We start from the raw sequence: 18942 nt of genomic DNA on the forward strand, positions 1-18942 counted from the left end.
TTCTTTCTTATAAGGTTGAGTTAAATTAAGGATATCAACCGGTGACCTCGGGCCTCGAGTCTAAGGAGCTATGACGGTCATACTAGAAAGTCCTATTTTTTTGTGGTGTAAAAAAAAAAAAAACTGCAGAGATATTTAAACATCAAAGATTGAAACAATGGCAATTAATCTATTAGTGGGTCTCAAATTTAATTTTTCTCCTCCTTTCTTCATGAAATAAAAATATATAAATTATAAAATTAATTATTTTAAATTTAAATCAATTTCCACAAATAAATAGATATTTATTAAAAATATTTTAACTTCAAAAAAAAGTCAAAGATCTAAAATGTATGTGAAATTTCAAAAATTTACATTAAAAAAGAATTTTTTTTAAGAAAATATTATTTAAACAAACATTTTCAAACCAAAATTTTCTAATTTTTCAAAAAGAAAATAAAAAAATTTCAGAGTGAAAAGGTTAATAACGGCAATTAATCTGTCATTAGGACTGTTTACATGAGGGATGAATTTGTTAGCAAAATTAAAATATGAAGACTAGTTAATTAATGGGTATAAGTCCCATATAATTATATGGTTCATGGTGAACAAGGTGTAAGCAAGAATTTCATTTAATTAATATACTCACTTAAGAAGTAAATAGTTATTGGATTTTTCTTAATTAGACCGAGTCTACGTGAATCCAAAACATAGAATGTATGATGGGATTATCTATTAAATAGGTGGCTCTCATATATTTGTGTTTTAAGTACATGGTAAACCGAGTTAAATAAAAATTTCTCATAGATATTCATCTCTCCGTTATGAAAAAATTAAAAAAGTTATGCCATCACTATTTCTTCTTCCTTTCTGTATTTTTTTTTTCTTTTTTCAGTTTCTGTTCTTTACTGAGAACAAGAAATGGAGGATGGGAATGAAAACAGCTACTTCCCCATTTACAAAGCTGCGTGACATGGCATTGGATTCCTGCAAAGAGAAATTTTGATAATTACTCTAGTGTATTAATTCATTTTACTTTTAATTTAGATCTTGAACTTGATCAATCTTTACTTAAGAAGAAGACCACTTGTACTTGGCATATATAGATTTGCATAAAGAAGGAAGGTATTCCTTCAAAACCATAAAAGAAAGATGCTGATCCACTCTCTCTCATTTTACTCCAAGAATATCAAGATTCCAAATCTTAAAGATTCACGCAAGTGTAAGCCATTATATATTAATTCAATCATCTTCTTCCTTTATGTATTATTTAGTTTCTTTTTCAGTTAATTTCTGTTCTTTACAGGGAGCACGAGATGGCGGATAACAGTGCGACCCGCTACTTGCCACTGTATAATGCTGCACTACATGGCGATTGGATTACTGCAAAGAGAATTTTTGATAGTGATTCAAATGCTCTAACTGCTAAAATCTTAGGCTTACATGAGACTGCTCTCCATGTCTCAATTAGCGCCGGTCACTCCATTGAATTTGTGAAGAAGCTTGTAGATAGGATGTCAGCAGATGAACTTGGAATAAAAAATAAATACGGCAATACTCCTCTTCACTATGCTTGTGTGGCTGGAAATACAGAAGCTGCAAAAATGCTGGTGAAAAAAAATCCTAGATTGCCTCAAGAAAGGGACTCTAGTAATGATACCCCACTTCATCGTGCTGCTGCATATGCCCATAAGGAAACAGTTCAGTATCTTCTGTTAGCGACCAAGGATGAGGATCCAAGTCCTTTCGCTAACAAAGATGGTGTCAGACTTCTCAATTTGCTGATCACTGCAGATTTTTATAGTTACGTGAAATATCACCTTCTTAGTTATGTATTTGCTTTGACATGATTTTCTCTGTAAATGAATACTAATCTCCTGTATTACAAAGCAAGCAGTCGACTATTGAGCTGCTTGTCCAGTGGCAAACATTTAGCTCTGCTGATAACCATTTTCTATTCATTCTTCTTGAGCAGGCATCGCGCTTGATCTATTGGAGCTGTATCCAACATTAGCACGCGGAAGAGACCATCGAGGAGTATCTGCTTTGGACACATTGGTTGAAAAGCCTCAGGCATTTGCAAGTGGAAGTCGGCTTGGATTTTTCCAACGCTTATTCTATCATTGTTGGTCTAGCAATCCTGATCTATTTTTTCATATCAACGTGCAAGTTGGATCTCTCATTGACTAGGCCTTTTCAATGCAGATTTTGACGGTACTTCTGCAGACGAAGAAAGTGCCCACCGAGGCGAAGATGTTGAAAATCCAGGTGGGAATTTTGATAAATACCAAAAGGAATCCTTGCAATTTCAATTTCTACAACACATACAGAAAACAAAATTGATGCATAGCCAAGCAATGGAGCTTCTCAGACTCCTGATTTCTGAAGCTTTAAAAGGAAGTGTATCAGAAGCTGATGATCTATTAGGACCTCCAACACGAATTGCTGCCACATTGGGCATTCAAGAATTCGTTACCGAGGTGATTAAATCCTACCCTGGCACGGTGTGGCTCCGGAATATGAATGGGCAAAATATTTTTCATCTTGCTGTAAAACATCGCCAAGAAAAAATATTCAATCTCCTATATCAAATGGGTACGCATAATCTTTTTGCTACATCATTAGTGGATGACTTTGGCAACAACATGTTGCATTTAGCAGGGAAGTTGGAACCATCAAACAAGATATCTGGTGCTGCTCTGCAAATGCAAAGGGAGTTGCAATGGTTCAAGGTTATAAATTCTCCGATCTAAATCTTATTTAGATGGCATTTTCTCTTGCAAACAGCAAAGTAGTAGTCAAGATTTTCTCCCGTCTTTTTTTTTTTTAAATCATCATTTCTTTCTGAAATTTTATGCAGGAAGTGGAAAAGGTTGTCCAACCTTCATACAAGGATATGAAAAATAAAGATTGGAAAAGTCCGAGGACGGTCTTTGCCGAGGAGCACAAGGATCTAGTTGAGAAAGGTGAGAAATGGATGAAGGATACTGCTACATCATGCGCAACGGTTGCCGCACTTGTGGTCACAGTTGTGTTTGCAGCAGCTTTTACCGTACCAGGTGGCAACAATAGCGATCTAGGGATCCCCATTTATTTAAAAGAAAGATCTTTCATGATTTTCGCTGTATCAGATGCCTTGGGACTTTTTTCTTCCTCAACCTCATTGCTAATGTTTCTGGGAATACTCACATCGCGCTATTCTGAAGAAGATTTTCTCAAAGCCTTACCAATGAGGTTGAGCATCGATCTCATCACATTGTTCTTTTCAATAGCCTCCATGCTCACAGCATTCACTGCAGCCTTTCACTTAGTTTTGTTTCATAGAGTGAAATGGATCACAATTCCAATTGGCCTAATAGCTTGTGCACCTGTTACGTTATTTGCACTTCTGCAGCTTCCTCTCTTGGTTGCAATAGTCTCTTCAACATTTGGGCCTAGCATTTTCTACAAACAAAGCGACGAAATAATATTTTAGCTAAAGAAAATGTCCTCACTGGCTCCATAACGTTTCATGTGAGATACGATCACATTTCTGTGAGGTGTGCAAGAAACACACAGCAATAAATAAGTTTGTTTTACTTGAGAACATTTTCATATATCTTGGAGGAGTATCAGGGGAAAGATGTTTTCATACATTAGCGTTGGAATTTGTTAGAATTGTTGATACTTATACTTGAAAAGCAATTAGGTGAAAATCCTTGCATACGAGAAAAGCAACTGAGTATGGGCATTTGTTGATTGATGCAAGCTATCTTTCTTTGTATGAAAATTCCTATTGAAATTTTGACAGAATCCCCTCTCTAATATAGATCTCCTATTACCACTATGAATACTAACAGCTATGCGACAATATTTCAGTAAATATCATCCACAATCTGACTCCCAATCTCAATTTATTTTCCTACACATTTGCAAGGGAAAGATCCTAATGGTAGTACCCTGAATTACAACTTTCAAGTATTACTCAATCGCATGTGAAATAAAATGACTTAAGACCAATGCATGGTCAATGTGTTGGTCTTCCGAATTCTAGCTCTAAAAATATTAAATATAATAATAGCTATCACGCTTAATTCTTGACTTTTAGAATACCTATAATGTCACATCTAACTTTAACCTGTAAAAATGAATGCGATTCAAAAGATTGACTGAGTTTCTCTTAAAATATTGCTAACTGAACATAGAAAATCTATTAAAAACACGATTGTATATAATATAACTATGTCAATCAAGCATATTTCAAAAACATATTTAGAGAATATCCTCCCTTAGGATTAATTTCATATTTTAGGGTTTCTTCATACTAAATTGAAATTATTTAATTACTCTTTGGTTAACGTATTTTTATTTTACCACTATAATTATGGTTGATTATACATATCTTATTGGAAATAAATCTTGAGTGATAAATTAGAAAGTAAATTTATGTATCACTCGAACTAACTTTTTGTTTTTTCGAATTTAAATACGTGATATTCTCACACTCAAGTCGAGAGTAATATTCAGATAAAACTCTCTCAATAAGTAAATTTTTATAATTCATATATCTAACTTTGTAGGTAAAATTTGTATAGAAATTAGCTCTACGCCACGGGTTTAACTATTTGTTGGTTCACTCGAATTAACTTTTATTATATATTGAATTATATTTAAAAAAAATATATTATATAATTTTAGTAAAAGGGTTAAATTGAATTTAAAAAAAATTAAATTATAATATAATTCTTGAACTTTATTTGATTAATAAAATAGTCTATTGATTTAAACGTTATATTTAAAAAGAAATATATTTTATATTTATTATATATAATAAATAAATACTTTATTTATTACATAAAATATATTTTATATTTATTTTTAATTGAATTTTATTTTAAAAATATTTTTATTAATTGAAAGTAATGTATTTATCTCTTAAATCAAGTCAAATAAATTCATATATTCAAAAAAAAGTAAAAATAAGTACTTACCATTTTACAAAATAAATTTAAAAAGAATATATAATTAAAAAAAATATATCCCATATGAATTATGACATTCATTAAATAAAATGTACATATTAATTAGAATGAATTTTATAGTAAACACATGATCAATATATCTTTAATTATAAATAAAATTTCTTTTTTATTTTAATTAGAGAATAAATTAATTACAAAACTAAAATATCAAAAAAACAACAACTATACTAATTAATAAAAAAAATATAAAATTATAAACATCCAATAATTTATACAGTAAGTTTTTATTAACATATATTTCACTTATCATAATTTCAATATGTCTTCCGAATGTGTTCGCATATAAGTCCATATTTCATACTTTCCACCAAAAAAGTATTAAAAATAATCATTATAATTAAAAAAAGCCCCATAGGTAGCTTCATTATGATATATTCGGACATCTCTATATAAAAAAAAAAAAAAATTAAATACTATGTTGGAATTTCAATTTTAAATTATGTTTGATGTTACGGAAAGAAAATTATTCCCATTATATAACTAATAAAATGTTTTTATGTTAAAAAGTTCTTTAATCAATAAAAATGTTTTTTTAGCAGAAATATATTATTTCAGGAATACATTTTATATAATAAACAAAAATATTTAAATATAAACTTTAAATTAATGTAATATTGTTAATCAAATTAATTTTAATTATAAATTAAAAGTTTTACATATGAGATAATAGATCAACTATTTAGGGAATATTATAGTTGTGTTTACAATATTCTCTTTCTTATTATTATTATTATTATTATTATTATTATTATTATATACTTAAAGAATCATAATAGTTAAAAAATTTATGTTTCTATTGATTAAAAGTTTTAATTTTTACTAATTGAACTTTTAAAAAATATTAGTATCGATAATTACATTCATATGTTTGCTTATGAATTATATATAATTACCTGTGTTGTATATGAAAAATAAAATATTTAAATTAAAAATAATTATATTTTAAATCAAAATTATCATTAATTTAAAAATTTCGATTAAAACGTGACATAAATAATAAAATATCTGTGCAATATGCAAATATATATATATATATATGTGATTTTTTTTATAGAGAAATTGACATATTTTATAATTAGTATTTATTATCTTTTAGAAGGGATTCGGTTCTTCTTAAGCAAATATTTGAATTTGAGTCTTATAAGTGCAAAAAATCACACTGAGAGAGTTTTCTTTTATATAGGTCTGACAATAGCTCGACTCTGAAAATAGACAAGCCAATGAATCACCGAATACTGAAGACATAGATAAAAAAAAAATGCTATGCTTATTTTATTTTTAATGAAGTAAAATTGATTTTATAAATAATTATTATGGAATTAATTAATAATGATTTATTAAATGATAAAAATAATAAAGCATAGATGAATTAAAAATAAACATAGAAGGAAGCTTATGTTAAATGTTTAATTCTTTTTATTTTTCTTTGGAGTATCATTAATGTCACTACTGCCTCAATTTTCTTGATTTAAGTAATTAACTGATTGCAAAAGAATATGGATTTCACAATGATTTTTTATAGAAGCTCAATAATAAAATTTTATTCTTTAAAATTTTATTTTTTAAATTTGTTTCTTTATTTTTTTTAAGAACAAATATATATTCTTTCTTTTAATTATTATTATTATCTCAAATTTCATAATTTAAATAATTAATTCCTTTAACAACTTGTTGCAAAAAAGATCATGCTCCATAAACAAATTTAATCATTTAAAAGGTTTTATTTTATTATTTTTCTATTTTTTTAATTAAAAATAGAAGTGGTATTGCACTTTCTTTAGGATATATTTCCTCAATTTTCATGATTTAGACAATTAATTTCTTTAACATTTTATTGAAAAAAAAAAATCATGGTCTCCATAATTAAATTTGTTATTTAAAAATTTTATTTTATTATTTTTATTTTTTTATCAGAACAAAAGTGATATTACTCTTTCTTTAATGTCCTAATAGCCCACAATATGTAAATATTTTTATCATGAATTTTTTTTATACAATTTCTTTTATGTTAAGTATTTTATTCAATTTATAATTTATCATTAATAGTTATTACATTAATTTTTATGAGTTAAATAATTATTTTCTTGAACAATTAATGAAAAAAAAAAAATCATGGCCCTCATAATTAAATTTATTATTTAAAATGTTTATTTTCTTTAATTTTTTAGCAAAGAAAGAATTGATATTGCTTTTTCTTTAATATCATACATTCCATGCATATATTTTTATCTATGCTTTTTTCCCTTTTCACATATTTTATTAATTTGATTATTCTTATTTTTTTTATTTATAAAAATTAAAAGGTCCACATATAAAAAAATTAAATATTTATGCGCAGTTACTATTTAATCTAAGGTTTTCAATTTTAGTAATTTAAGTTAAATTAAAACATTTATTGAAATTTTATCTAATGCTTAAAATTAATTAAGAAGGAATTTTTTATGACATGGCACATTACTTAGACTTTTTTTTTTATCAAAATTTAAAGTTTTTATATTAAATCATAATTGTATGCAAATGTTTGAATTTGTTTATAATTAGGCCAAATTAAAATTATAATCTAATATATACCAAGCAGCTGAATCAGTCCCTTGGTGTTGTTACCTATTATGTTAAATATTTTTATTTTTTCTTTTAAGTATTATTATTTCCATTATTTTTCAATTTTTATTATTTAATTAATTATTTTATTTTATTTTTTATAAAATTCAACAATTCATTAATAAAAATAATAAGATAAGTATAACATAATATTTTAATAAGAGAAATAAATGCAAATAATTAAAATCCTCTGTTCAAAAATGATATGGGTAAAGCTTCTTAATAGTAATTTATCCTTGTTGACTTTGGACAATTAAAAAGAAACCTTTTACCATGTTGTCCTCTCAAGAACTTGTTATCTCTGTGGCCATAGAAGATATTAAGCCATCAAACATCATTAGAGAAACAGGCCGCGCTATTATGCTTCATTTGTAAGAGAACATTACCCATACCTGAAGATTTAAAGTCTCCGATCAAAAGAAATAAACGATTAACACTGTATTTTTTTATTAATAAATAGCATATTCAAATATTAAAAAGAAAACCACACTAATAGGGAGAAACAAAAGCTAATATTGAGGAGGAAGGCTCATATCTGTTCTTAAGAGACACAAATTTAAAATATTTATTATGTTGCTTTTTTTATTAAAAATAGAAGTAATGTTGCTTATGATGAATATTTTTATTTTGTTTCACATGATTTCTTAATTAGATTGTTTTAACGTTTTTGTTTATAAAAATTAAAATTATAAAAATCTCGTGCAGTACACAAGCAGGTTTTGATAGTTAGTTAGTTAGTTAGTTATAAATATTTTGGCCCAAATATGTTTTGATATTTTTGTCTTCTCCAATTAAAATTTATAATAAATATATTTATAGTCTTACGTGTTACTGAGAAAAAGAAATATTTTCGAATTTTAAAAATTAATATTGGCTAGATTTATTTTTCGGAATAAAAAAAAAGTTTACTTAATTCAAAAAAAAAGCAAAAATAATTTTTAAATTCATAGTGAAAAAAAAAGTGCCAGAAAAATAAATTATGCAAAATAAATGTAAAATTAAATTAAATGCACAATTACAAAAACGTAGTCTATTGTGAATCGTGCATAATTTAATTATTTTCTTTTATTTTTTAAATTTTAGTTTAAAAAAATTAAAAATTAACGAAATTATTAAAATTTTTAATTTTTTTTATTACATTGAAAAGAATCGATCATTAAATTGCTAATCTAATAACATACATATAATCCTATTAACGTGACATGATTTTAAATGAAATTTGTAATTTTTAAGGTATTCAGATACACTTCTTAGTTTTATCTGTTGATTTAAAATTTATTTTTTAACTTATAAATCGATTTAAAAATAAATAATTAATTATTTAATAAAATTACTTAAAAATTAATTTTAAATAATTTAAATATTTAATTAAAATATATTTAAAAATAATTTAATTTATAAAAAAATTAAAAAATATATGTAATTTAGTGTTATAATTATTAAAATGAGAATAATATTAATATTTTTAAAAGTTATTAAAATAGTATAATTTTTCTTGATTAAAAAGATATTTTAAAATAAATAAATAAATAAATTATAAATAAAAGTTATCTTTTTTTATTTATTTTAAATAATTTATTTAATTTATAAATTAAATTAAATAATAATTTATTTATAACTTTAAATCAAAAATCATCTTTTTTTCACTTAAAAAAAAAAAATTATTGCAAATGATGCCTAATTTGTTAACATATTCAATTGATGCAGAAGAAATGTTGGCTATTAAGGATGACGGCTAAACAACATTCAACGCTAGTGACACCATTTCAACAAAGCAAACTCAAATTATGACATATCTCCTTCTTAAATTCAACCTTGACGTTTCAATCATCTCTAGAGTTAATTAGACTCTTACATCCTTTTGCAGGGCAGCCTATCTTATGTGCTGATTTACCATATTAGCCTTTTCCACTTTTTTTTTTTTAGAAAAACAAAAAATAAAGAAAGCAAGCATTGACGAGGAATTATTAAATTGATGGTGATTTTAGCAGCCTCATAACGTAAGGATACACGTTTATTAGAATACGGTGGATTTGGGTTAATTAATGTTGATGATTAATCGTAATCACTTAAATTGATATTATTTCATATTTTAGTTCACTATTAGATCATTGATTACTTAAAGCTTGAGATTTTGTTTTTCTTTTCTTAACTCAAATCCAAATCTCATATCATAATATTTAAACTAAAATAAATGATTATCAATTCTAATTGAACTCTCTTATTCATTAATTACTGATTTAATATCGTATTTATTTGCGCATTTTTTGCTTAATTAAAAATATGATTAATATTTAATTGTTAAATGTTTTATTTTACTCATGTTCAATTTAGTCTATTTAAATTTTTTTTTAATTAATGTTTAATTTTTTTATTTTTGAATTTAAATTTAAACTTTTGAATCAATTTAGATTAAAAATTAAAAATAAACTAAATTGAATATATCTAACAAGTATATGGGTGAAATTGAACATAAAATCATATATAATTAAATAAGTTGAGTCTCTTTCAACAAATTGTATATATTATGATTTTAAAGGGTATTTAATTTACCTTTTAAATGTAGTTGATAACTAATAAACACCTAAATAGTTAAACTAAAGTGTTTGATAACTTTAAAAAAAATAGAGCTGATACCTAATAGATAATTGATACGATACCGATCAGCTGAAAGCTGATTTGATTTTATATTTTATTTAAATTATATTATTTTTTTATATAACTCGAAAATTAATATTATTAATATTATTTGTCTTTTTTTTTATTTATAATTTTAACACCTTAATTAGCGTTTTGAATTTTATTAAAATATTTTCTATTAATAATATAAAATATTTATTTATTATGAAAAAATATATTTTTTTTTCCAAAACTTAAAATTATAAGATTTTCTTTAGTTATCGACAATAAAATTACTTTATTATTTTATAACTATATTTTTAAAATTATTTAATTATTTTCTTTTTTAAGAAATTTAATTATTTTCTTATTTCAATAATAAAATAAATAATATGATATAATAAATTAATAATTATATTTTTATTTTAATAATATAATAAATGATATGATATATTAAATTAATAATTATGTATTTATTTTAATAAGAATATAAGTAATATAAAATTATATAATAAATTATAATTTTATATTTATTTAAATAATAAAATAAATTATATTATATATACTCTTATTAGTCATTTTAAATATTAATAGCAATAGCTAAATATAATTTTACTAAACACTTAATATAAATCAGCTATTATCAGCTAGCAACTATTAGCTATCAGTTAATAGTAACAACTATCGATTAACAGTTATCAGCTGCATCCAACAGTTAAACCAAACAAGTTCTAATAAATAACTAAGTCTTTTTTAGCTTTTGAAGTTTAGCAAAATTGGATGATATAATTTTCATTTTTTCATTAACCCTTTTTAATTTAGTTATTAATTTAATAATTAAATATTTATTTTATAATATAAAAAATAATAAAAAAATTAAAATAAGAAAAAAAATGTTAATTACCTTCTTAATTATATTTAAACAACCTTAATAAAATAGGAAAAATGCAACTAATCTTTTTAACGAATGTATCTTTTTGACTTGAAGGAGGAAAGGAACCTTGTGGATTTTTGTCTTGTTTAATTTATTGATTTTGGGGGTGGCTTCCTTTTATCTTCTAATAAGTGGGAAACGCCTTTCTTGAACTACAAAGTGATGTTCAAATGCACTTGCATTAAAAAAATGGGTATATTTAGAGAATAAAAGGGTTACTTAAATTATTAAAAAAAAAAAAAAAAAAGGAGACAAGTCACCATGACAAAAAGGTCGTTCACTTGACCAGAAATAATTTGGCTGTTTTTTGACTTTGCAAAGAGACAAAGTGAGAGATTTTGGTGGGAATTAGTATCAGATGCATTTCATACAATCCTCCCAATTATAATCAAGAAGTTATATTTAATTGTAAAAGTTTTCATTGTCAAAATTATAAAATTTATTTTCATAAATTTATAATAATAATATATAAATTACTGTATATTTTTACTATAAAATTAGAATTGAATATTTGGTTCAAATTAAATCGAATCGAATCGTCAAAACTAAATTAATTAAATTATTATATTTTAGAAATTGAATCAAATAAAATGCATGAAAAACTGAACCAAATTGAACCTTTCAAATTCGATTCGGTTAAATTCGAACTAATTGGTTTTTGGGCTTTGATGTTTTTATTTATAATTGATTTTTAAGTTATTTGATATGATTTTGACTTTGATTTGAACTTAATAACTATTAATCAATAAAATTAAATAATTTATATATACAAAAATATATATGATACATAAATTCTCTATAAAAAATGAAGTAATTTAAAAATTAATAAAGCAATTCAATTCAGTTTAATCAATTTTTTCTATCCAAAATCGGATTGAATCAAAATTTTTAAAATTCAAAACTGAACTGAACTGAATTATCTTAAAATTGAACCGAATTATCAAATTAAAGTAATTTAGTTTGGTTTGATTTATTTGGTTCAAATCGAAAAGTGCTCACTTATATAAAATTGTGGCAGTAAGTATTTTACAATAAAATTATTGTTACAATAAAAAAAATAATTATTGACGGTAACAATTATTACCGTAAAAAATTTATCAATAGCAACAATATTATCATATTTTTTATTATTGTAAAAAAATTTATAATAATAACAATGTTATCATATTTTTTTTTTCATATGTATTATTAACAGTAATTATTCATATTGTTACTATATGCTACCCTAACATTTATTGTAGTAATTTTATCATATTTATACACATAAACTTTAGAACCCTTGATTTAAACATTGTGTCTCTTTAAATATTGTTTAAAAAAGTACTTTAAAAAATTGGTTTATTATTTTTATTTTTAATGTCTAAAAAAATTGTAAAATTTTTCTTTAACTGAACATTCATGTTTGGAATTGAAAAAAATATTAATATGATATAAAAAAGTTGACCATTCATATAAATATATAAAATGTTATGTGTGCATAGATGTATGCATATATATAGCTTGGGGAGCTGGTGCAATTTGAGTGGATTAAGTTGAAAAACCAAAACCAAACTCTCTCAATTCTCTCCATTTTTCTTCATACAGGTACATGAGAATGTTGGACACGGTTCTGTTGGTCCTTAAGCATTGAAATAATCAAGAGCTGATATTGTTCTTTATTTGGAAAGTTACAGATTTATAACAAGTTTTGTTTGTTTGGAGTAATAGAAAAGACTCTTGAGGAAATATGAAATTCTAGGGAGAGATAGAGAGAGAGAGAGAGAGGTGTTTCAGTTGAGGTTCTTGACTTTGGTGTTTTTTCATTTTATCTCTAATCATATAATATTATTTGAAGAGTCTCAGCCTTCTAGATATCTTGGATTCATCTACAAACTTCTATTTGTACAAGCAGCCATAATTGGATGATTTGAATGGAATTGTTCACATCTGTTGAAGTTTCTAAACTGGGTTTTGCTGATATTTAAATTCTAAACAGCAAAAGCTGTGATTTCTATAATTGTATTTAAGCTTTTCAAGCAAAGGGTACTTTCTATTTAAGAAGTGGAGCATTCTGAGATTGGAATTCTGAAAGATTATTGCTCATAAGATCAAACCACAGATTGAAAATATTGAAGTTGCAGAAAGTGAGAGCCAGCCATTGAATCTGCTACAATTCCCAGTTCAGGTGAGTTCATATATATACATAGATTAGCTATTTTCTTCTTCTTTTTGGGCCATTTGATGAACATGCATATCATTCTTTAATCTTTTTAAGATTCTTTAAAAATGAAAATTGTTGATTTTGTTGCTGTATGTTCTGATTTGGTGCTCTAAAAAAAATTGTTCTTTACTTGCAAAGAAGTTTATGCCATATAAAACAAATAGCTGCTTGCTTTTACAAAAGCAGTGCACCCATCCATGAAACAGAAAAAAGGATCTTTCTAAATTCACACTTAAGCTAAATGCTCCTTTATTTTTCCCCTTTTTTCTTTAGGAAGGTTCATTTAATCTTGAGCCTAGCTAGCTTCCCCAGAAGCTTAATTCCCATGCAAATGAAGAAGCTCTTTCTACCTCCATCTAATTTTCTTGTTTTCTTTGATGGGTTTTAGTTTTTTTTTCTTCTTTTGGTTTATTAACTTGTTTGATGGGTTAGCTTCTCACTTCCTGTTGAGATTCAGAAAGCAAAAATTAGCATTTGGGTTAGTTAGAAAGAGACAGGGCTTGAATTTTCCCAAATCTTACATGTGCATTTCTAACCTCATTAATTCTTCTCCTCTACTTGTTCTACAGGTTAAAGATGGGCTCCACTTGTAAAACACAATTGGGTGTGCCTCTAATTTTCTTGGTCATCGTTATATGTTCGAACTTCATTGCAGCACAAACAATTCAAACCAATGGTTCTGAGCCAGGTGAGGCTTTATTTTTCAATTTTCATTATGCGAAGTCTTTTTCTTGCAATATATATGGAGGAAAAATCAAGCTCATAATTATCTTAGAAATTAATGGAAATTTTCCTAATCTTTTGAGCTTGAAAAATGAAAAAGCATGGGTTTTTCCTTGCAAAAGGGTCACCATTTCAGAATATAAATGATAATCCACCTAATAAGAAGAAAAAAAAAATGAAGAAATTGCTTAGGTAAAGACTTGTAAATTATAAAAGAATTTCAAGAAATTATGGAATGATTCAAAGTGAATTTCATTTAATAAATTGGGATTCACAATATTAATTTTGATAATGTCATTATGCACATTCTGTATTGTAGGGGAATTCTTATTTAAACCCAATTCATCATAGGAGACTCATGTATTTAATAAGTGGGTCTCGCTATATATCTTATATATTGGGTCCACAATGGACTAGGTCTAGAGAAAAATTCTTGTATTATAGTAGTTTAAGTCATTAATAAATACCAAATATTCATCTTAGATACTAGATTAAGAGTTTAATTATTTTAATTAAACAAAGGCATTTCTAAGAAACCTAGGATTAACCAAATGCAAATGGTTGTGCCTTACAAGAAAGTTCATTTTCAATCTTAGAAGCAAACTTCAGCACATGCCCCTAATTATTTACACACAAAAGAAAAAATTAGAAGAAAATTCTTTATATTTTATGAAATTCACATCTTACTTCTCCTATTCTTAAAAGCCACCATCATGAATTATTATAAAAGTAACTATTCATTATTATCAAGAAAACAATTAAAAAAATAAGACTGGAGGCTGGAGCAAAAGAATGGCCAAGGAGAGAGGGGGTGGGGGGAAGCATGAAAGGTTGCTGAAGTTGAAAGCAAATTAAATCAAATTATTAAATATATATTTTTTCTTAATCCTTTGTGCTTATCTAAGCTTATAATTAAGATATAATTTTATCTCATCCTGGGATTTGTCTGGTTTCTCAGGTACTAATTTGCTTGAAACAAACAATGACTCACTGTCAGATGACACTGTGAGGGTGGATCCTCTAGACCATTTCAAGAAATACAGAGGAGGATATGATATCACAAACAAGCACTATTGGAGTGTAATTCTCTCTCTTTATCTCTCTAATAAAAGAATAAAAATTGAACAATATTTTGTCTTATTTTGCACCCTTTCAAATTCATAAAAGCATGGTAGTGTAAGGGTTATTTGATATCTAATTTTGTTTTCTTTTTTTATTGTTTAATTTTAAAATTTTATTTTTTGAAAAACAAGTTGATAAAACTAAGAAAATCACTTTTCATGATTTTCATGCGTTAACAACCTTCTTTTTTCTGGCAGTCAACAGCATTTACAGGAGTTTATGGATACGTCATTGGGGTGCTCTGGCTTCTGGCTGGAATCATATATGGAAGCATTCTTCTAGCAAATACTTACTGTTGCAAAACTAGAAAGAAGGGGAATCTCAAGAAAAAATTGCCTTGCCATAAACAATGTTACTTTTGGCCTATTCTCCTGGCTATTCTATTCACTGTCTTGGCAATGTAAGTCATGTCCATTTCACAAGTCCAAATTATGTGTTAAAAGTTACAAGAATTTGACAGATGAATACTATCTGCAGAACCGCATCTGGGTTAGTTCTTGGAGGGAATGTAAAATTCCGATCACGAGCGAGAACTGTGGTGGACATCATCATTGACACAGCAGATGGAGCATCAGGAACATTATTTAACACAACAGGAGCAATGAAAGAAATAAGAGATAGTATAGCAGAATCTAATGTAAGTGCAGAGGCAGAGCAGGCTTCCAGTTTCCTTACCTCCACATCAGAGAAACTCGATGATCAAGCTGCTGATATTGACAGGCATGCTAGGAAAAATAGGCGTCTGATTATGAAAGTTCTCAAGATAGTGTAAGTTTCTGTCTCATTATACCTTATAATATAAATAGAGAAAACTTTCCACTGAATGATGTGTGGATTCTTGCAGGTATATAATAACAACAGTCACTATTTCCTTGAACCTGGCTGCTGTGATTTCTCTTTCAGGTATGTCTATTTATATGCCTGGTTTGTTAGCTCAGACTTCAATGTGTGCATTTTCTTGAACTAAGTAAAGGAAACAATCTCACGAACCTGACAGAATTACAATTTCTCAAAAATAAAAAAAAAAAATTTGCCAGGCTATGTCTTTACTCATTCATAACAATCTCATTGAATAGAATTCTCACTAAATTTGGAATAATCATTCTGCAGTTTGTGGAACACTGCGCCTACGCCGAGCTCTTAACCTGTAAGTAGAGAAAAACATTTAAAATTGTCATGAATAGAAAATTTTTAAAGAGAATTGATTGTCATTTATTGAGTTTGTTTCTAATGGTTTCATCTTGCATTTGCAGGCTTATTGTACTCTGTTGGATCCTGACTGCTCTATGCTGGGTGCTCTTTGGCGTGTATTTCTTCTTAGGAAAGTAAGTCCAAGTTCTTCCATTTCCTCAAGCCTTTCAGGTTTACTAGGAAAGAAAATTGCATGAGATAGTGACTGATGACTTGGAGGTTCAGAGAACTAATGAGGGGAAAATCCACATCTTTCTAGGTTCGCAGGAGACACATGTACAGCTCTTGAAAACTTCCAAGAGAACCCCTACAACAACAGCTTGAGTTCGATCCTTCCCTGCGATGAATTGCTCAAAGCAAAGCCTGTCTTGACTGATGTCAGTGAAGGGATCTACAACATTGTTAACCAGGTAAATTTGATTACAAATTTAACTGCAGGTTGGCAGGATATTCTTTTTCATCAAATTAGCATATACATATTTCATTTGCTCTAATTATCCAGCTGGTAATTTGGCTAGTCTAGTGTGAGTTGAAAGTAAAAGCCTTCATTTGCCACAATGCAGGTGAATGAAAACATATCAGTGGTACAATTGTGCAATCCTTTCTCAGGACCACCGGAGTATCAATACCAGGCAGATAATTGCCCTGCCAATACAATTCAAATTGGGGACATCCCAAAGGTAATACTAAAATCAACTACGATTATGTTCATCCTCATTAACTAAAAATTCCATATTCTAACTCATCCTGTCTCCCTCTCTTTCTGAAGATTTTGGAGCCTCTTACTTGTTCTGGCACCAGCAATGCAACATGCAGTGCTGGACAATTCATAACAATTGATGATTTCAGAATATTGGGAGATTTCACAAGTTCAATTCAGAACCTACTAAATGCATTTCCGGGCATGGAAAGCCTGGTAGAATGCCAATCTGTGAGTAATGCATTTTCTGAAATCCTTACACACCACTGCAAACCATTGAAGAAATATGCTCGGATGGTATGGGGATCAATGCTGTTTCTGTCATTGAGCATGGTGTTTCTGGTTCTGATATGGACAGTTCAAGCTCATCATGAACAAGAAAACCATTCTTTAGATGGTTCTGTGAAACCACATTCTTCTGCAGTGAAAGAAGTGGAATCAGCAGAAAGCAAAGTAGCAAAAGATAGCTCAAATTATGCATAGTTTATTAGTCTACAGACTGCCAACATTTTTCCAGCATAATATACTCCTCCTGGAAGATCTCTGCGCAAGCAGGATTTCCAGCAGAAATTGGCAGTAGGATCAAGATTTCAAGATACAGATTGTATAGGCAGACATACAAGAAGATGGAAGAAATCGAGAAGATTATAGAGATTGAATTTATCTATGCAGGGGAGGGTCAAAGTTGGAGAAGAATCAGAATTTTTTTTATAGAAGGGAAGTCATACAGAAATTTTTTATTTCTTTGATTGGTATAAGATCAAAGCCTGGGGACCAACCCCATTATAGTATGCAAATTAAATTATTTAAACAATAATATAAAGTCCAATTCAGTTGATTGAATCCCTGACTTCTTTTTTTCTTTGCTAGACAAGCAATCTACCATTAACTCCTATCCCAATGATGGTTTATTTTGATTTTCCTGATATTCTGGAAGAGGAGACCACTATCTCCTATTAACAATTTAATTTTAATCAAGCTAGTTGTAAAAAAAAAATAATTTTCAGATTATTTAATTTTAATAAACAATTTATTATTATTTTAATATCATATTATTAATTTTAATTGTGATAAATATTAATATAATTAAACAAATAACTTTTCTTTTTCTTCCCACCACTTGTCTTTCCCTTTAACTTAGCAGGGGAATTGAAGTTAACAAAAGTACACTGCAAGAAGTTAATCATTAATTTCATTAAAGAATTAAATAAACTAAATAAAGTCAAAGGAATTAACAGTTAACCCTTAACTATTAATCCCCTTTTAATCTCAATCTAAAAGCATAAAAAAAAAAATTAAGATGAACTTCTTAATGGTAACTTTGGAAATGATTAAGCGTTTTACTTAAATTTTTCTTAAAAGAGCACTGAAGAATTTCATAACAAGCTAACTTTATTTTATTATTCTAAAGAAAAACACTTTTATTTTTTATAATGTAACATTCTGGTTAAAAAAAATTATAAAAGTTTTAGAATTAAAAAAAAAAAAAGATAGGGACCATAAATTGATTAAATAGAAAATTTCTAAAAGATAGAAAAGTAAATAAATAAAATAAAAGGATAAGAAATAATAAAGAAAGAAACTTCTATGATAGTAGAAAAAAAAAAGAATGGAAGGGAGTTTATTTAAAATTGATTAAAAGGACCAGGAGAAAAAATTATAAATTACAATATAGTTTTGAGATTTGAAGCAATCAATAATTTTGTTTTAATATTTTCAAAATTACTTCCTTAACAAAGTAATCTCTATATTTACTATTAATCCAATTGAAACAATTCAATATTCAATATTTTAATGTAATTAATAATTTAATTTTTATTTTTTTACTACGAGATAATTTGATTGATTTTTC

General features: G+C 26.8%; 2 protein-coding genes across 3 annotated transcripts; both read left to right on the forward strand.

Annotated features, from left to right (window-relative positions):
- The first annotated feature begins 1274 nt into the window (after positions 1–1274).
- LOC110664432 (ankyrin repeat-containing protein At5g02620-like) lies at positions 1275–3645 on the forward strand. The gene is made up of 4 exons (XM_058149288.1): positions 1275–1782; positions 1955–2104; positions 2185–2711; positions 2840–3645. Exons 1-4 carry the CDS (start codon positions 1296–1298, stop codon positions 3452–3454), a joined length of 1779 nt encoding a protein of 592 aa, XP_058005271.1. The 5' UTR covers positions 1275–1295; the 3' UTR covers positions 3455–3645.
- A 9023-nt stretch (positions 3646–12668) lies between these two features.
- LOC110637525 (uncharacterized) lies at positions 12669–17933 on the forward strand. Of its 2 annotated transcripts, none has more exons than XM_058148464.1 (11): positions 12669–13318; positions 13924–14042; positions 15036–15157; positions 15397–15599; positions 15677–15967; positions 16044–16102; positions 16310–16346; positions 16453–16524; positions 16650–16800; positions 16954–17070; positions 17160–17933. In XM_058148464.1, exons 2-11 carry the CDS (start codon positions 13931–13933, stop codon positions 17571–17573), a joined length of 1578 nt encoding a protein of 525 aa, XP_058004447.1. In that variant the 5' UTR covers positions 12669–13318; positions 13924–13930; the 3' UTR covers positions 17574–17933. The 2 variants fall into 2 exon arrangements, with proteins under 2 accessions (XP_058004447.1, XP_021643364.2); XM_021787672.2 differs by lacking the exon at positions 12669–13318 and adding an exon at positions 13620–13832.
- Positions 17934–18942: the final 1009 nt, after the last annotated feature.

This window comes from Hevea brasiliensis, chromosome 6 (assembly GCF_030052815.1).
Source record: "Hevea brasiliensis isolate MT/VB/25A 57/8 chromosome 6, ASM3005281v1, whole genome shotgun sequence".
NCBI lineage: Eukaryota > Viridiplantae > Streptophyta > Magnoliopsida > Malpighiales > Euphorbiaceae > Hevea > Hevea brasiliensis.